This window comes from Gymnoscopelus braueri (genome assembly GCF_963280865.1).
Source record: "Gymnoscopelus braueri genome assembly, chromosome: 17".
Classification (NCBI taxonomy): domain Eukaryota; kingdom Metazoa; phylum Chordata; class Actinopteri; order Myctophiformes; family Myctophidae; genus Gymnoscopelus; species Gymnoscopelus braueri.
Window position 1 is genome coordinate 10,232,242 of NC_137617.1, and position 19,616 is coordinate 10,251,857.

General features: G+C 39.1%; 2 protein-coding genes and 1 long non-coding RNA gene across 4 annotated transcripts; 1 reads left to right on the top strand and 2 right to left on the bottom strand.

The window, feature by feature from the left end:
• Window positions 1-168: 168 nt before the first annotated feature.
• Window positions 169-2,126, bottom strand: LOC308105347 (H-2 class II histocompatibility antigen, I-E alpha chain-like; the record flags this gene model as incomplete). Its single annotated transcript, XM_080456010.1, has 3 exons — window positions 169-825; window positions 1,115-1,396; window positions 1,889-2,126. The coding sequence occupies 3 exons, from the start codon at window positions 2,124-2,126 to the stop codon at window positions 701-703; spliced, it is 645 nt and encodes a 214-aa protein (XP_080312136.1). The 3' UTR covers window positions 169-700.
• A 3,870-nt stretch (window positions 2,127-5,996) lies between these two features.
• On the top strand, window positions 5,997-9,299 carry LOC308105348. The gene is made up of 3 exons (XR_013934900.1): window positions 5,997-6,235; window positions 6,352-7,023; window positions 7,934-9,299. It is a non-coding gene; the product is annotated as an uncharacterized lncRNA (long non-coding RNA).
• A 6,905-nt stretch (window positions 9,300-16,204) lies between these two features.
• Window positions 16,205-18,778, bottom strand: LOC308105346 (H-2 class II histocompatibility antigen, A-Q alpha chain-like). Of its 2 annotated transcripts, none has more exons than XM_080456008.1 (4): window positions 18,640-18,778; window positions 17,982-18,224; window positions 16,752-17,036; window positions 16,205-16,343 (listed from the first exon to the last, which is right to left on the bottom strand). In XM_080456008.1, exons 1-4 carry the CDS (start codon window positions 18,692-18,694, stop codon window positions 16,219-16,221), a joined length of 708 nt encoding a protein of 235 aa, XP_080312134.1. In that variant the 5' UTR covers window positions 18,695-18,778; the 3' UTR covers window positions 16,205-16,218. The 2 variants fall into 2 exon arrangements, with proteins under 2 accessions (XP_080312134.1, XP_080312135.1); XM_080456009.1 differs by having other exon boundaries at window positions 17,982-18,221; window positions 18,640-18,735.
• Between the last annotated feature and the right edge of the window lie 838 nt (window positions 18,779-19,616).

Below are 19,616 nucleotides of genomic sequence, written 5' to 3' on the forward strand. Positions count from 1 at the left end.
ATCATGTACATTTTCCAGAAGATGTTTGTTGTTTGGATGTTATGTATTTGGAAATTATTCTAATTTCATCTGAAACTATTTGCACATGTTCACATGCAAGTGAGTATTCAGGTTATTTTCTATACAGTATTGCCAATGTTCTTTTACAAACGACCAGTTCTCATATAGTAGGAGTGAGAGACATTTTAAATATATGTGTATTTAAAAAAAGAAAAACGGTTACTATGTTTCAGCTTCAAGCTTATTGCTTGTTGGACATAGTAATAACAACCAGTCAACAACAATGGAGCAATATCAGTGAAGTTCAATTAGACAGATTTTTTTATTTGTGACCATACTGCATACGGCATACTGTAATCAAACACCACATTGCACTCAAGATTCCAGCTCATATTTACAAAACAGTGCAATTCCAGCTCATATTTACAAAACAGTGCAATTCCATCTCATATTTAGAAAACTTTTATACACCACGTTTGTAGTCTTTGCCAATAAAGCCCCACATTTGCAATGCAGAAACCCTAACCCGATGTGAATTAATTAATTAATTCCCTAATTTCCCTTAGTATAGGCTAGTGTGAGTGCATCTGCTTACAACACGGGTGAAAAGAAATCCACCTACAGTATTGACTTTTATTAATCAGTCAACACAAGATAAGCCCTGACCATAATGACATTGTTTTGTTTCTTAACAAAAGCATCATTCCAAATTATTCCCTTTAACATAGAGGAATGTTCCAGTAGCGATGCCAAGAAGACCCAGAACCAAACCTATTCCACAGAAGACAGCTGGACCAGAAGACCTGCTCTCAGGTATGTCAGGCTCTGTGAACAACACATAGATGATACCCAATGTAACTTATAGCTTTGTATTCACCCAAAAAATATCTATGTGTGTGTGTGTGTGTGTGTGTGTGTGTGTGTGTGTGTGTGTGTGTGTGTGTGTGTGTGTGTGTGTGTGTGTGTGTGTGTGTGTGTGTGTGTGTGTGTGTGTGTGTGTGTGTGTGTGTGTGTGTGTGTGTGAAATGGTTATTTGACAATCAGAAGCATTGGATAGTTTGGATCCAAATTATGACGGCCCATCAAAACTTTGAACTGGTAAGCTTGTTCTCACCCCAAAACCTGGTCTCGGGCCTCTCCAGAGCGTCATGTTCCACTGTACAGGCATAGGTGTCTCCCTCCTGGGGGGTGAAGTCCAGGGTAGCGATATGGCGGAAGGTCCCATCAGGATTCGCTAAATATGAGAGAACAGGATCTTCCACAGCGACTTCTATGTCATTCTTGGTCCACCTCACTTTGATGTTAGGAGGGAAAAAGTGGTTGACAAAGCAGATGAGAGTGTTCTCCACGCCCATCACCTCTTTATCTTTGGAGTAGATGAAAGCATCAGGGGCATCTGATGGTTAAAAGTCAGAGTTAAAAATAATTTATTTAGCAGATTATTAGAGTATTGAATTCTTTATTAAATAGTTTGAATAGAATAGTTCTGAAATAACGCAGTTCTCAAACATTTTCAAATTTGTTATACTGACACGGACCCTCAAATTGATATACCAGTATAGGTTATTTGGGCTATAAAGATTATTTTGCCAGGGGGACCCCCATACAAGATTTGTGATGTTCAAGATTATTCAAAAAATATTTGGATGGGCCATTAGGGATATTAGAAGAAAATGTATCCACTATAAAATCATACATACTGTAGATTCTACTATTGATAGGCCTACTCCTGTGAAGTTATTCTGGGTGGGATTAATACAAGATAAAAGATGTTGGACATGTAAGGAGGTTTACATTTTTACATGCTTTCTGATAATGCTCTGTGGTATTACATTTCTGGTTAGGACAATGTTTACCAGATTCCCTACAGTTAAAAAACTTGACTTACCTTTGGCCTCAGTTTTGTCATTTTCCCACCATATCTTTTGGTATGGACATTCATTTTTGTAGCGCCACGCAAACGCATAGGCAAGGGGATCATCTTTAGCGGCAGCTGGTGGGAGTCTACTATTCCACTCTAACTTTCCCTTCTTAAAGTCTGCGTGGTACAATTCATCCCCATCCATTTCCATGGTGAGATCAGTATTAACCATTAACAAAGCACCCAAATCTATGTTGAATTTCATGACTTGCTAAAAAAGAAAAAGAAGAAAATGTAATTAAAGAAGAATTTATTCATTCATTTTCAAAGAAGCTCTTACAATAACTTTTGGTTACTTGGGCAAAGACCCCCCTTAAACGCAGTGTTGTAGAGAAAACTAGAAAAAGTGCTCCTCGGAGCACAGGTCTCCGCCAGGTCAGGAAGGTTATTGTGGGCCAGCAATGTTTGGAATTCGCCAATCAGGATGGAATATAAAAAAGCAGAAGGAACCATCTTGCTCACTTGACTCGATATAATGTGTACCGATTTGCATGATGTTTGGACAATATTTGTAGGAGTAATATAAAATCCATGGTCATCCCCAACCAAACCTATTGTGACAGATAATGAACTTGGCTTTTCTAATGACCTAAATACTTTCTTTGCCAGATTCGAATCATTAGGCGATTCCTCTAAGTGCACTGAAATACTTAAGGCTGTAACACCTGCCCCCTCAGACAGAATTATCATCACTGAAGAGGATGTCAGAAAAGTGTTTTGGTGTACTAACACAAGGAAAGCTAATGGGCCGGACGAGTGCAGTGCTTTTCTCCTCAAAAACTTCGCATCTGAGTTGGCTCCTGTGTGGCAACCAATATTTCAAACCTCTGTAGACACACACACAATTCCTCTGTGTTGGAAAACCTCACACATAAAACCACTACCCAAAATCCAATGTCCAAAAGAACATAAGGATTATAGACCCATAGCTCTCACTTCAGTGATCATGAAATCACTGGAAAGAATACTGTTGCAACATCTTGTAAGTATAACTAAAGACAAATTCGACCCCTGTCAGTTTGCTTATAAGAAAGGTTGCGGTACAGAGGATGCGGTTGTCACACTGATCCACTTCATTACAAAACACCTAGATAAGTCTAATAAGAATCATGCAAGGGTGCTGTTCTTAGACTTCTCTTCAGCTTTCAATACAATACAGTCTGATATTCTGGTGTCAAAGATGGTACAGTTGGAACTGAATCCATACTTAATTCACTGGTATGCTTCCTTCCTTACTAACAGAGTACAGAGGGTGAAAGTGAACAGAACCCTCTCTGCAGCATTAACTACTAATGTTGGTGCTCCCCAGGGTTGTGTAAGCTCAGCTGTACTTTTCACCCTTTATACTGACAGCTGTCGTACTGAGGAATGTCTGTCTGAATGTCGCACTGACAAACCAGACCAATACATTCTAAAGTACTCTGATGATACAGTTTTGATCTCTCTTTTGGATAGTTCTAGTGATCCTGGACTGCACCAACACAGAGTAAATAAGGTGGTGGAGTGGAGTGATAACAACGCTCTTATCATTAACACAAAAAAGACAGAGGAGATTGTTTTTGGTGCCCCACACAGATCCCCCATTACTATTCATAGTGAACAGATCAACCAGGTATGTTCGTATACATACCTAGGAGTAGTAATTGACCACCTTCTGTCAAGACCAGATTGAATCAGTGGGTAAGAAGACAAAGCAAAGAGTCTATTTCCTTCGCCGTCTGAGATCTTTTGGTGCGAGTAGACAGATTCTTCTTTTGTTTTTCACTTCTGTTATTATGAGTGTTCTTCAGTACTGTAGTACCACCTGGTATGGATGTCTGTCTGTAGCCTTAAAGTCACAACTGCTGCAGCAACTGAACATTTGTTCAAAGATTGTTGGACAACCACTTCAGAGGCTCTATACATCTACGTATAATGACAGTATGATAAGGTTGGCAAGGAATATCACTTCAAACACTAGCCATGCTTTGTATGGAGAATATAGGTTGCTGCCTTCAGGAAGGAGATACAGTGTTCCTACATATAATAAGGTCAAACTGGTTTGTCCATCAGACGACATTGAGGCTTAATCAGGAGTTGTAGGCCAGGGGTAGGCTGAGAGGTGGACATTTCTCTTGTCTTTGTATGTCTTTATGTATGTCTTTTGTTTCGTTTTTCTTGTCATGTCAAATGTGTGTACTGTTTATTGTTGCATACATGGCTGCTGGGTCGCAAGACAAATTTCAGTGTGAACTGACCATAAAGTATTATCGTATCGTATCCTTGCAAAAATCGGCCTCCTGGTGGTGCTATAATAGGGCAATGTTAAAAGGGAGGCATTTGTTCTTCAACCTAAATCTGCGTGCAAAGTTCCACCGCAATCGGACGCTGCGTTCATGATTTGCGGCATTTTATTGAAAACGGGCCACTCCTGCAAACTTTAGATGTCAGTGTTAGCCAATGAGGATGGAATATAAAAAATCAAACAGATCCATCTTGATCACATGACTATAGAGATCATGTGTACCGATGTTTGGATAAAATCTGAAGGCTTAATCTCAAAAAATGTGTTTTACACTAGGCCTGCTTGTGGCGCTATAAAAGGCAAAAGTGAAAAATGCAGGGCAGATGTTTTCCCTTGGCCTCTAGGGAGTGTGCGTGCAAAGTTTGATGCAGATCGGTGCAGTTATAGTTAAAAACTCAAATCGGCCTGTTATAGCGCCACCATGGGGCTGATTTGAACATTTTCAAATGGCATTTCTTCCTAGGCCTAGTGGGAATGTGCGTGTTAAATTTCACGGAAATGGCAAGCAGTGTTCAGGATTGTTCAAAACAGAGCAATCCTGCAAACTTTGGAAGCCAACCTTAGCCAATCAGGATGGAATATGGAAAATCGGACAGATCCTTGGTGATCACATGACTATAGAGATACTGTGTACCGATTTGCATGACGTTTGGATAAAATCTGTAGAAGTAATGTTTTTTTTGTTGCACAAATCGGCCTCCTGGTGGTGCTATAATAGGGCAATGTTAAAAGGGAGGCATTTGTTCTTCAACCTAGTGTAAATCTGCGTGCAAAGTTCCACCGCAATCGGACGCTGCGTTCATGATTTGCGGCATTTTATTGAAAACGGGCCACTCCTGCAAACTTTAGATGTCAGTGTTAGCCAATGAGGATGGAATATAAAAAATCAAACAGATCCATCTTGATCACATGACTATAGAGATCATGTGTACCGATGTTTGGTTAAAATCTGAAGGCTTAATCTCAAAAAAATTGTTTTACACTAGGCCTGCTGGTGGCGCTATAAAAGGCAAAAGTGAAAAATGCAGGGCAGATGTTTTCCCTTGGCCTCTAGGGAGTGTGCGTGCAAAGTTTGATGCAGATCGGTGCAGATTTGAACATTTTCAAATGGCATTTCTTCCTAGGCCTAGTGGGAATGTGCGTGTTAAATTTCACGGAAATGGCAAGCTGTGTTCAGGATTGTTCAAAACAGAGCAATCCTGCAAACTTTGGAAGCCAACCTTAGCCAATCAGGATGGAATATGGAAAATCGGACAGATCCTTGGTGATCACATGACTATAGAGATACTGTGTACCGATTTGCATGACGTTTGGATAAAATCTGTAGAAGTAATGTTTTTTTTGTTGCACAAATCGGCCTCCTGGTGGCGCTATAACAGGCACATGTGAAAAAGTTGGGGCAGAGGTTCTGAATTGGCATCGAGGGAGTGTGTGTGCACAGTTTCACAGGCCAACGGTGCCGGAGATTAGCTGCTAACGGACGGACAGGACACACACACACACGGACGGACGGACGGACGGACGGACGGACGGACGGACGGACGGACGGACGGACGGGACAGGACACACGGACGGACGGACGGACGGACGGACGGACGGACGGACGGACGGACGGACGGACGGACGGACGGACAGGGTGCAAAACATACTCTCTCGCCATGCCTTTCGGCCTGGCGGAGACAACAAACTGGCTGTGTGGTCACTGTCTAGCTTTAACCTCTGCTCATTCGTGTTCTTTTGCATCAATACTTGTCTTTCTATTACAGTTTCTCCAAATGGATATTATTTGTCGACAGTCGCTTATTGTTTATTCAAAGGTCATGGTCTTGAGGAAGTTGAGTATAACATAGTGCACTATTTTAACAAAGAAATACTAATGACCTGGAACAGCACCCAAGGAAACTGGACAGGACGCACAGCCAAAAGCATAGTTATAGCAAAGAGCTGGAGTACTGACACTGAGACAAGCCTAAAAGCAATAGAGAAGCACATATTGTGTGATAACACACCATTTCTAAAAACGTATGCAGGTAATGGAAGAAATAATCCCACGTGTGTTCTTATTAATCAAAATCTCAGGGCATGGGTATTGGAAAATTGGTTTGCTAATATGTTACCATATTTCAATACTATGACTTTGTTCTAGGTGTGGGCCTACTAGCAGCTAAACCCAAGATCAAAGTGAAATCAGTGCGCGTACAGAGAGGCAGACATCCATCCATGCTTGTGTGATGTCAGTTCATCTCAGTTGATGACTGATGGTGATTTCTATTATCAATTCCATTATTTCCTGGAGTACACGCCAACATCAGGAGAGACAATTACCTGTATGGTGGAACACCCCACCCTCACCGAGCGATGTTTCAAGACTGGGGTAAGACATAGTGTTTGATTATTTGTGTTTACCGAATAAGCACATGTATGATTCAATGAAGTTATCTTATTGTCACTGTCATTGACCTTCAAATGTGTAACTCCCAATTCAGTGCACAAAAGGAAAAATAAATAGATATAAGAGAATATCCACAAGAATAATTTAAGAGAAATATATTTCAACACATAATAAAATAAATGTAAAGGTAGTAGTGTACTCAGAAAATAATTCAGTTCAAGTATTGTCCACAATACACAATAGACACACCGTATGAGATGTTTCTATGACAAGATTTCTCCCAAAATGTAGACCCCTCCCTTCCAGAGTCAGAGAGGAATGAAATAATAGTTGGTTCGGCTGGTTTGCTGCTTGGCTTAATCTCCTTGTCCTTTGGGTTGATCCACTACAAGAGAAAGTCTGCGGCACGCACCATTCTGTGCCAAGGTAAGAGTTCTGCTGCACAGAATGCCACCTAGACAGTGGTGGGAAAAGTAAAAAAAATGTTTTACTAAGTATCAATACTGCAATGTAGAAATAAACTCCGGAAGAGTAAAAGTACAGTACAAAAGTATTGGCATCAAAATGTACTTAAAGTACCAAAAGTAAAAGTACTCATTATGCAGAATGTCCCATTTCTCAAGTTTTCAAAGACAACAGCAGATCTACAAGCTCGTAGATCGTCTATTTTCAAACGGACGAAATGTATGTAGGGCTGAAGTGGTTACTGTATGTTTTGTAATTTGAATCCAAATCTACAAAGTAACTAGTAACTAAAGTTTTCAAATAATTGTAGTGGAGTAAAAGTATTTGCCTCTGAGATGTAGTGGAGAAGTAAAAGTACTGAAAATGGGAAATACTCCAGTAAAGTAAAAACACCTCAAAACTGTACTTGAGTACAGTACTTGAGTAAATGTACTTAGTTACTTTACACCACTGCACCTCAGATGAAATCCTTGACTAATTAACTGCTACTGAATCTAAAATGAAGGAATTGGATTATTAATTAATTAATTAATAATATATTTAGGATGTCAATGTTTTGAATTAACCACTTTTGTGTAAAAAAAACAAATCACAATTTAAAAACAATTGAAAGAAAAGTGAGAAAATAGCTGATCTACAAGCTCACAACGCATCGCAAAGGCTATTTCTGATATTCGTGACATGTCAAAGTACATAGGGCTTAAGTGGTTAACCTTTTACTCAGTTATTATAATTCTTGTTGTGTTGTCTGGAACTATTTGTTTTTGTGCTGCTGCCATATATCTTGGCCAAGTCTAACTCAAAAAAGAAATCCTCTAAAACAAATTCTGTCGTACATTTACTATTCTAAGATATAATCTGATTTCAACAGATCGGGTGTTGGGTCCTATTGAAGACCTTCCAACTAGGATGAATCTGAAGAACCAGCACTGTAACTGGTGTGGTGTGTGCATTAATGTAGTGCTCTGAAGAATGATAATATGCCATAGATAATTTTCGCTCATGATCATAGCAGAGCTCAGTTACGTTCTTTTACTACTATCTTTTACTGCAATTGTTCTGTCACTTGTCTTGGAACGAGATGTCATAGGTCAAAATAGGAGTTTCCTGCATGCTAATCAACCTCAAAGGTCTCTGGAATGTAGCAAAGCGCAGTTATGAACCTGTAAGTATACCTGTAATGTATCTAAAATGACTGTAATGTAATAATTCTGGGGCCGGATAATAGTACAAGTGACAACATAGTCAAACATAGTAGTTTGGGGTAGCCTGTAGTTAGCCATGTTCATTTCTAAACTTCAGACCTCTTTAGAAAGCAGAACTGCTATACAACTGCTATATTGTTAAACTGTGCATCAGGGCATTACAGTATATTAAACAAGAAATCAAGGAAGTTAACTTACTGATCTATGATACAGGCTGCAGACAGTGAAAGTCAGGAAATAGGGAGAGAAACAGAAGATAGTGAATAAAATGGAAGATAATGAGTGCATGGGAGATAAGGAACAATTACTATTTTGAAAGGTTTTGAGTTTGTTATGACATAAAGACAATCGTGGCTACAAGCCTTATTGATAGATTATTATTTTTTATTTTGTCTATTGCAACGTGTATTATTTAGATTCTAGTATAAAGCAAAAGACATGTCTTACTTCTGATGATCGACCTAATTCTCCATTTGTTTTGTTCAGTTATAAGCAGTCTGTAAGGTAGTCCAGAGTGGACAATTCAATGCTTTCAAACTGAGTTGTAATAGACCAGAGGGATCTTTTGATCTATTACAATGTAGTTTGAAAGCGTTGAATTGCTGAAAAAAACTAAATCAGTTACAGTATGATTTTGGCTGCAAACTCCAAAATAATGCATTTCACAGAGTTTGGGGTAAGAAATAATGAGTTCAAACTGGTGGATTAATTCAGCTATATTTGTTTGTAACTGATCTGGCAAAGAACTTGATGATTGTATTGTGTATTGTGTGATGCATTAGGGTGTTATAATGTCCATAAGCAAGAAAGCTGGTTGAAACACTAATCTAGATCATTTGTGAAATATCGAATTTCCTTTCCATATTATTTTCTCGTGCTGATTATCAATAACAATTACAGTAGTTAAATGTTTAGATACTGTAGTTACAAAAGGTTGAAAAGTATTGTAACATTTAACAATAATCTGGGGCCTGAGAAAATGCAATTTCTACAGGAATGCCTAGAGATACAGGGGTCAAATAACCTCAAATAAACTTTTACAATTTCCTAAAAAGTGCAAAGTAATTTGGATTATGTGTATGATGTATTTAGATGAGGAATGTATACGTTTTTGTGTGAACCAGTCAGTGAATGCTGTTGTGCTATAGAGCTGTTGTCCAGCACATCCCCAAAATAAAACAAAATGACAACTGGTGTTACAGTATGTAACTGATGGAAAAGAAATGGAAATTGGCACCGATAAACAAGTTAAAGGGGAACTAATAGTGAAGGCATGAGGAAGAAAAACAAACAATAGTGCACTGTTTGGTGACAGTTGCATGGCAAGATAAACGACAATTGACAGTTGTCATCCATTTCTGAACATCAAGTTGAATATCTGGTTTGGGCTTATGTTGATAAAGTAGGCCTAATGCTGTTGTAGAAACCCTGCTAGACTTACAGTATATTAACACTTAGCCTATTAAGTACACACACACAAGCACCATACTGTAAGCAGCAGCAGACAGACTGATTTGCAGGGATAGATGGGCCAGTGTTTTTTTGGTGTTGACCAGGTTTCTCATGTTTCATCCGGACCCAAATTTGGTGTTGAGCAAGAAGTCAGGGCCCAGTATATTGACCACTTAAAAACCTGGTGTCCCTATTTTAGGCATGTAATTATACGCTATAACTTTACATCCCGCTATATACTATCCTATTGTAAAATCCTAAGGTGAAATAAGGAAACATCTGTCGTTCTGTCTGTCCTCATTCCTTTTTCTCATCAGTGGGTTCACTATAATCGATCTATACTTGCTTGCACATGGGCAGTGACCATGATGATGAAGGGAGTGAGTGAAGGTGATAAAAAAAATGACTGTCCACCACAGGTAACCCAGAACCTTCCCATAACGTCAAACTTTCCAGAACCCATGAAGCTCTGTGACGTTTCTTTTTGTTTACATTTACATTATAGCCACAACCACCTCTGAGGGAGGAGGTACTGTATGCCATAAAAAAAGCTCACATTGTGAGCTTGCAGATTTAGCTTTTTATTAATAAGTGGCAGATGTACAAGCTCACAATGCACATTGTGAGCTTGTACATCTGCCATTTTTGGTAGTTTAGGTAAAACATTTGAAAGTGTAAGTTCTAGGATCTCACAAGGTTTAGTGCTACGTAACCCTAACGTCCTGAGCAGGGCCCAAATTAGGTTCTGGGAACGTATGGAAACAAACCCAGAATCTGTGAAATGTGTTTCATGGCACAGCAGGTGTTACGTCCCAGTTGGTGGTCCAGGAGGAAGGGACGGTAACATATACCCAAATTACATAATTGAGACAGCCAGAGGTTGAGGTGAACTGAAAGGTCCTTTATTAACCAACTAATGGTGAACCAAAATAAATGAAAGCCAAGTAACAATACAGGGAGGGTCAGGTGGTGCCAAAGGAAAGAATGTAGTAAAACCAAAACTCACTGTCTAAATAAAATAAAAATCTTACCTACTCGGAGAAACAAAAATCCTTCCTGCTCTAATAATAAACAGAAATTACAATGGGTGGCACTCACCTCTAGACTAGTGGGTTTAAACACGGAAATTACCTAAACTACTAAACTACCCTCCCATGTACTAAACGTTTGGCAAAAGGTCAATAAGTCTTTATAAGACTGAAGGTGAATTGGTTAGGAACTGCATGGAGCAAACAATGAAATGAGCTGGTGGAAGCATGGTAGCCTGGGAAGCAAAGCTTTTCGGGTCTATGATCCGGTCGGGAGCGGAAGTAGCCCTACGTCACCAGGCGCGTCATCCGCGTCATCAGGCGACCGGATCGGACAATCCGGAAAGACTTATAGTCAGGGGATATTAGCAGAAAGTTTTCCAATCTTGGAATAAATTCCTTGAAATTCAGTTTCCCTAGGAGAATTTTTGACAGCTGCTGAAAGTTGGGATACCCACCATTTCCGTGCATTTCCATGCAGGGCAAAATAAATCTAATTTTTATTCTGTTTTAAGTAGCATGTGAGGGGTCAAACTAGGGTGTTTTTATGATTCTGAATCCATTGCAAGCATTTGTTTTGCACCAAAACCACTCCTTGGGCTAAATACAGCCCAATCTCAATGGGTTTTTTACACAAAAATTATACCTGGACAAGGATGGCTATGGGCTATGGCCGTTTTTAGCCCAAGGAGTGGTTTTGGTGCAAAACAAAAGCTTGCAATGGATTCAGAATCATAAAAACACCCTAGTTTGACCCCTCACATGCTACTTAAAACAGAATTAAAATTTGATTTTAATTTGCCCTGCATGGAAATGCAGGGAAATGGTGGGTACCCCAACTTTCAGCAGCTGTCAAATTCTCCTAGGGAAACTGAATTTCAGTCTTTGTGAGATGTGTTACTAGACACCTTTACAAACACATTGGTGAAGATTTTTTTTGGTAAGGAATTTATTCCAAGATTGGAAATCTTTCTGCTAATATCCCCTGACTATTAAAATAGGCCCGTCCTAATAAAATCCTTGATGCGGCGTAGTTTAGCTTATTTTTTAAATATGAATGTGAGTGTACTTTCCGGAGACTATTTAGTGTCTGTATTATCCCACGGGGAAATTCTATTCCATTTAAATAGGGATTGGGGAACCAAAAGAAAGCGGCACCGCAAAACCGGATCGGCACAATCCGGAAAGAGAATTCTTTTTTTTTCAGTAGGCGTGGCCTAGACCGGATCACACAGGTCTTTAGTAACGCATACCAAGCTTCCCTACGAGGTGGAAAGACTGGTGACGCGAGGTTAGAAGCATGGTGGGGAAAGAGAGAGATGGCCGCCGTCACAGGTGCTTTATATCTGATGACGATGGAGGTGATTGGTGGACTGATGAGGAGAAGGACCAACCGGTGGTGAGAGGCGAAGATGAGTTGAGTGAATGGGCTGGCCCTGAGAGTGAGTGACAGAGCAGCAGGCAGAGAGTAGCAGGGAGAAAAACACCATACACGCAGTCTCCCCATAACCATACACAGTCTCCCCATAACCATACACGTAACAGCAGGGTTCACTTGGTTCTTGTAGTCAAAAAGAGCTATGTCCTCCTGGAGGTAGTCTTGCGAGCCAAACTGTTGCCTCCCACAATCTTCAAACGCTTCCGTCATACAGTCTGGAGCACGGAAGCTCTGAAAATGATCTGGGGGTAAAGCAGATGTGACGCCTCCTCCCCGCTTCCGTTATAGTTTTTACAGTCACAAATGTATTAACGTATATCAAAACATAATCGAAGCCTATATACCTTGCTGCTTATCAGAAATGGAAATTCAAAAATAAAATGTAAAGATATTTTTAAATATATTTTGTATCTCTTCTTTTTTTTTTCTCTGGGACCCCCTATCTACACTGTAAAATCCTCAGAGAGAGTTTTCATGTCAAAAGTATTGTTTCACAATGTTTCAAAAATATTTCGAAAATAGCAGATATTCAAACTCACAAAGCGTCCCATCATGACACGTTCTGAGCTTGTAGATTAATTGGCTATTTTGAAATAGCCAAAGTACTAGTGGTTCAACTGATTTTGCTGGGGACTGCCTGGAACCCCCTCGAGGACCCTTGGGGATCCCCGGACCTTACTTTGAGAACCAGTGTACTGGATGCTTACTGACCAAGACGGGGTGTGTCCCCAACTAAGGAACTAGCTAAGCCTTGAATTCAGCCTAAGACAAGAAAAATGCTACAAATATATATTGTATAATTTATATACAGTATGTTTATACTGTATGACAGGACTGTGTATGAAATGTGTTACAGCATGAGTTCAGTTTAGTTAAAGACGTGTATTGTTTTAAATTAATCTAATTACTGTTTTTTCCCTGTGGTGTGTACATGTGATTTTTTTAACACCTGCACTGTGTAAAAAAGTCTGAAAATAAAATGTATTTATAATATACTGTACAAAAATTATGTCAATTGTAATTATGTATTATATTTTGATATTAGAATATGTGTGTTCACTTCACAGTGAATGTAGGCATTATTAACTTTCTTGTGCAGTTCTGCCTAAGAAGTCCTTTTTCAGGCCTCAAAATATGTCATAAGTGTCACCAAAATAAGTCTGCTGATGGGCCTTGATGCCTGTTCCTGACAACTTTGCTGTAAAATCGTCACGTGCATGAGGGCTTGTTGAGCCTGATGGTGCGGCACGTTGTTGGCTTGTAGATCTGTTCTTTTTGGCAAGTGACACCGTTGTACGAATGAATATGAATTAGGCTTTACATGCAAGTATTTAAAAAAAAAAAACTATCTCACTGGAGATTGCTTGCCACACTGTACTTTATGTGTATGATGGCATGATGGCACAGTACAGAAAACATCACTTTACAGTAATGCAACCAGGAAAAGACAATATTTATACAACAGGATACTAAACATCCCAGACAATACTTAATTTAAGTGTAAAATCATGTACATTTTCCAGAAGATGTTTGTTGCCATGGGCCTTACACACACTATACCCTAAGCATAGCCCTGTATAACATCTCCACTTGAGGAAACTGTAATGGACAGACACAAAGATTGGTGTCACTGCCGTTGAGTGCAACCCTCCTTTTAAAATTCATCCAGACCTGGCAACAAGGAAGAATGTTCGATGTTGTAATGTGACTGAGAATGATTTAACCTGGCTGGCAACAAAGAACAAAAGAATCCTGTTTGGTTGCATCTACTAAACAGCCTGTAGCTTCCTCCTTTTCATGTTGGTTGATACTGCAGCAAATATTAACAAATTTTTCATGTATTTGGAAATGATACACATTTTATCTGGAACTATTTGCACATGTTCACATGCAAGTGAGTATACAGGTTATTGTCTCCGCCAGGCCGAAAGGCATGGCGAGAGAGTATGTTTTACCCCCTGTCCGTCCGTGTGTCCGTGTGTCCGTGTGTCCGTTTGTGTGTCCGTGTGTCCGTCCGTCCATCTGTCTGTGAACAGCTAATCTCTGGCACCGTTGGCCCGGTCGCTGCAAGACTGTGCACACACACTCCCTGGATGCCAATTCAGAACCTCTGCCCCAAATTTTTTACATGGACCTGTTATAGCGCCACCAGGAGGCCGATTTGTGCAAAACCCATTATTTCATATCACTCCTACAGATTTTATCCAAACATCACGCAAATCAGTACACAGTATCTCTATAGTCATGTGATCAACACGGATCTGTCAGATTTGCCATATTCTATCTTCATTGGCTACAGTTGCCTTCCAAAGTTTGCAGTTTTGGTCCATTTTGAACTAAATGCCTCAAATCATGAACGCAGCTTGCGATTTCCGTGAAATTTCACACGTACATTCCCACTATGCCGAGGAACAAATGGCACTTGAACGTTTTCAAATCAGCCTCATGGTGGCGCTATAAAAGGCCAATTTGCATTTTTAACTGTAACTGCACCGATCTGCGTGAAACTTTGCACGCATACTCCCTAGAGGCCAAGGAAAAACATCTGCCCTGCATTTTTCACATTAGCCTTTTATAGCACCACCAGGAGGCCGATTTATGTAAAACACATATTTTGAGATTAAGCTTTCATATTTTATCCAAATTTCACGCAAATCGGTACACATGATCTCTATAGTCATGATCAAGATGGATCTATTTGATTTTTCATATTCCATCCTGATTGGCTAACATTGACATCTAAAGTTTGCAGGAGTGGCCCGTTTTGAACGAAATGCCGCAAATCATGAACGCAGCGTCCGATTGTGGTGGAACTTTGCACGCACATTCGCACTACGTTGAAGAACAAACGCCACCCTTTTCACATTGCCCTATTATAGCGCCACCAGGAGGCCGATTCTTATTTTTTATATTACTCCTACACATTTTGTCCAAACATCATGCAAATTCAGTACAAATCGTTCCGTCCGATTTTTTATATTCCATCCTGATTGGCAAATTCTGAACATTGCTGGCCCACAATAACCTACCTGACCTGGCGGAGACCTGTGCTCCGAGGAGCACTTTTTCTAGTTTCCAATGTTATCAATGTTCTATAGTTTTAGTTTTTTTTTTGATACATTTTCATATGTGTAGGAGTGAGAGACATTTTAAATAGACGCATATATCAAAATAAAAATCAACAAAACTTAAGACTATTGTCCTGACAGCAGTCACCCTCTGCATGTTCTCTGGACTACAGTGTTTGTCTGTCAGTTGAATGAGAGGAGCAGTCATGCAATTAATTAATATAAGTTTCACCTTATAGTGTGGATATGCTCAGGTAAGTTGTGAATGTAAACTTTACATCATCCCTTATATAATGATCAAATGTAATCTCATTTGGATTCATAGACAAATAGAAAATAGAATACTACAGCAATAGGTTTTAGCTTCAAACTTATTGCTCGTTGGGCATAGCAATAACAACCAGTGAACAAAAATGGAGCAATATCATAGAAGTTTAATCAGACAGATTTTTTGATTTGTGATCATATTAAAGGCATACTGTAATCAAACTTCATTGCACTCAATATTCCAGCTCATATTTACAAAACAGTGCAATTACTGATCTTGCTACTGACATGCTAATGACATACTGACATAAAACAACACGTTGCGACGCGACGTGTTGTGAGCGTGTAGATCTGCTGTTTTCAAAAGATTTAATAAATGTTATACAGTACATATGATAACTTGCGTAATGAGTACTTTTACTTTTGGTATATTTTGATGCCAATACTTTTGTACTTTTACTCGAGTCAATTTTGATCACCGGACTTTTACTTGTAACAGAATGTTTCTACATTGCAGTATTGATACTTTTACTTAAGTAAAGAATGTGAGTACTCTTTCCACCACTGGTGGTGAAATATTCCCATAGTAGTGTGAGTGCATCTGCTTACAACATAGGTATATAATTGTACAGTATTGACTTTTACAATACAAGATAAGTCCTGACCATAATGACATTGTTTTGATCTCAACCAAAGAATCATTCCAAATCATTTCCTTTAACATAGAGGAATGTTCCAGTAGCGATGCCAAGAAGACCCAGAACCACACCTATTCCACAGAAGACAGCTGGACCAGAAGACCTGCTCTCAGGTATGTCAAGCTCTGTGAACAACACATAGATGATACCCAATGTAACTTATAGCTTTGTATTCAGCCACAATGTGTGTGTGTGTGTGTGTGTGTGTGTGTGTGTGTGTGTGTGTGTGTGTGTGTGTGTGTGTGTGTGTGTGTGTGTGTGTGTGTGTGTGTGTGTGTGTGTGTGTGTGTGTGTGTGTGTGTGTGTGTGTGTGTGTGAGAGAGAGAGAGAGAGAGAGAGAGAGAGAGAGAGAGAGAGAGAGAGAGAGAGAGATTTCTTTCATATCTCTATCCAAACAAGACAAACACTGACCATGTGGTATGTAGCCTATTATCACCAGTGTAAGATTTTTTATAAGAAATAGTTATTGGACAATCAGAAGCATTGGATAGTTTGGATACAAATTATTATTGAGCTGTTAAGCTTGTTCTCACCCCAAAACCGGGTCTCGGTTCTCCCCTCCAGAGCGTCATGCTCCACCGTACAGGCATAGATGTCTCCCTCCTGGGGGGTGAAGTCCAGGGTCGCGATATGGCGGAAGGTCCCATCAGGATTCGCTAAATATGAGAGAACAGGATCTTCCACAGCGACTTCTATGTCATTCTTGGTCCACCTCACTTTGATGTTAGGAGGGAAAAAGTGGTTGACAAAGCAGATGAGAGTGTTCTCCACGCCCATCACCCCTTTATCTTTGGAGTAGATGAAAGCTTCAGGGGCATCTGAAGGTTAAAGTCACAGTTAATAATCATTTATTTTGCACAATATTAGACTGTTGAATTCTTTATTACATAGTTTGAATAGAATAGTTCTGAAATAACGCAATTCTCAAACATTTTTGGACCCCCATCTGAAAAGGTTATTGTGCCAGGGGGACCCCCGTTCAAGATTTGTGACGTTAAAGATTTTCAAGATTATTAAAAAATTATTGGATGGGCCAATAGGGATATTAGAAGAAAATGTATTCACTATAAAAATCAAACATAGATTCTACTAGGCCTAGCCTGACACTCAGCTTGAATTTTCATTTTGTTTCACTCCATTATTCAGGGGGCTGGAGCCAGGCTACTATAGGCCTGCTCCTGTGAAGTTATTCTGGGTGGGATTAATACAACATTAAATATGTTGGAAATGTAAGGAGAAACGTTTACATTTTTACATGCTTTCTGATAATGCTCTGTGCTATTACATTTACCATACATACAGAGATAGAGAGAGAGAGAGAGAGAGAGAGAGAGAGAGAGAGAGAGAGAGAGAGAGAGAGAGAGAGAGAGAGAGAGAGAGAGAGAGGGGTACTGCTACTGAGCAAACTTGGAGAGTGGTTAGGACAATGTTTACCAGATTCCCTACAATTCTGTCCTCTGGGAGATACTATACTTCTACCACATGGAGTCAGTAAAGCGCAACTTGGACTAATAACTGCAGGTCTCATCACTTCAAGACTAATTTGTTGAAAAAATATTTTAAAAAATATGACACTTTTTCCCCCCTAAATTATAAAAAAATGTTCAAAAAAAATAAATAAAAAAAAATCTTGAATAATTTTTTAACCAAGTTTTTCCTAAATCTTTTCAAATAGATGGTGTTCCCCCCGGAACACCATCAAGGACCCCTGCGTGCCCCTGGACCCCACTTTGAGAACCGCTGGGTTAAAAAACTTGACTTACCTTTGGCCTCTTCAATAGTTTGGTCATTTTCCCACCATTCCCTTGGGTATGGGCATTCAGCTTGGTTGCGCCACGCAAGCTCGTAGACATAGGGATTATGTACAGCTGATGGGAGTCTACGAACCCACTCTGCCTTTTTCTTCTTAAAGTCTACGTGGTACAATTCATCCCCATCCACTTCCACAGAGACATCAGTATCACCATAAGCAAAGCACCCATATCTATATTGAAGTACACGACCTGCTAAAAAAAACAAAAAAACATCATTACTATAAATTCAATTAAAAAATACATTTTCATTCATTTTCGAAGTAGCTCTTACAATCAGTAATTTTTGGTTACTTGGGCGAAGACCCCCCTTTGCAATATAGGACCTCAATGGAAACAAGTCCACTGGACTTTTTTGTGTGATCCTTTTAGACTAAGTGTATGACTGTAGGCCTACTCGTGCTGTTTGCATTTCTGTTTAATCAAATATTCAATCAATCAAAAGTGTTCTGGAGAAAACATACTCTGATCATTCGTGTTCTCTCTCTCAAGTTTTAAAAAATACATCTAGTTCACTTTGCTTTCATCAAAGTGAATGAAGTGAGGGCATTAAGATCACTTGCTAAACTACATAAGATCGGGAATATTATGAACAAAATCATGTACTTACTTTGTGCACAGGTGCAAACGGCTCCGGAGAAAAAGAGCATCATTTCAAAGTACATTCTTGTTGAATGGCACTGCTAGATCTACTGTATTAACTTGCATACTGTAGGCTACATTGAAAAGGAGGAAGCTACTTGATCTCGTGGTGCTAACAGATAATTATTTTTCCTCATTCCTACACCTCATGCATGGTGAAAAAATTTAAAGTTGTCAAGTGGGTAATCAAACACACAACCTCTACTACAGCAAACAACCTTTATAATTGTTTTAGTTGCCTTAGGTTCAATAATTACTTTTATGGGGTAGCCTACAGTGGTGGAAAAAGTACTCTGTTTTTTTTTGCTTTACATAAAAGTATCAATAGGCCTACTGCAATGTAGAAAAGTATTGGTATCAAAATATACTTCAAGTTCAAAAGTAAAAGTACTCATTATGCAGAATGTCCTGTTTCAAGTTTTCAAATGTATACAAATCTTTTGAAAATTGAAGATCTACAAGCTCACAATGTGTCGCATCGCAGCATTGTGAGCATGTAGATCGGCTATTTTCAAATGGCCGAAATATATATAGGGAAATGTATTAATGTTTTGTAATAATAATCAAAATCTACAAAGTAACTATACTAAAGTTGTCAAATAATTGTAGTGGAGTAAAAGTATTATATTTGCCTATGAAATGCAGTGGAGGAGAAGTAAAAGTACTGACAATTGGACATACTCCAGTAAAGTCAAAATATCTCAAAATTGTACTTAAGTACAGTACTTAGTAAATGTACATAGTTACTTTACACCACTGCACCTAGATCAGATGAAATCCTAATTAACTGCTTCTAAATCTAAAATGAAGGAATTAGAGTATTAATCAATTAATAATATATTTAGGATGTCAGTGTTTTGAATTAACCACTTTTAATCCCTATTTTCAAAAACTTTCACAATTTAAAAACAATAAAAAGAAAAGTGAGTACAAAAGGTTGAAAAG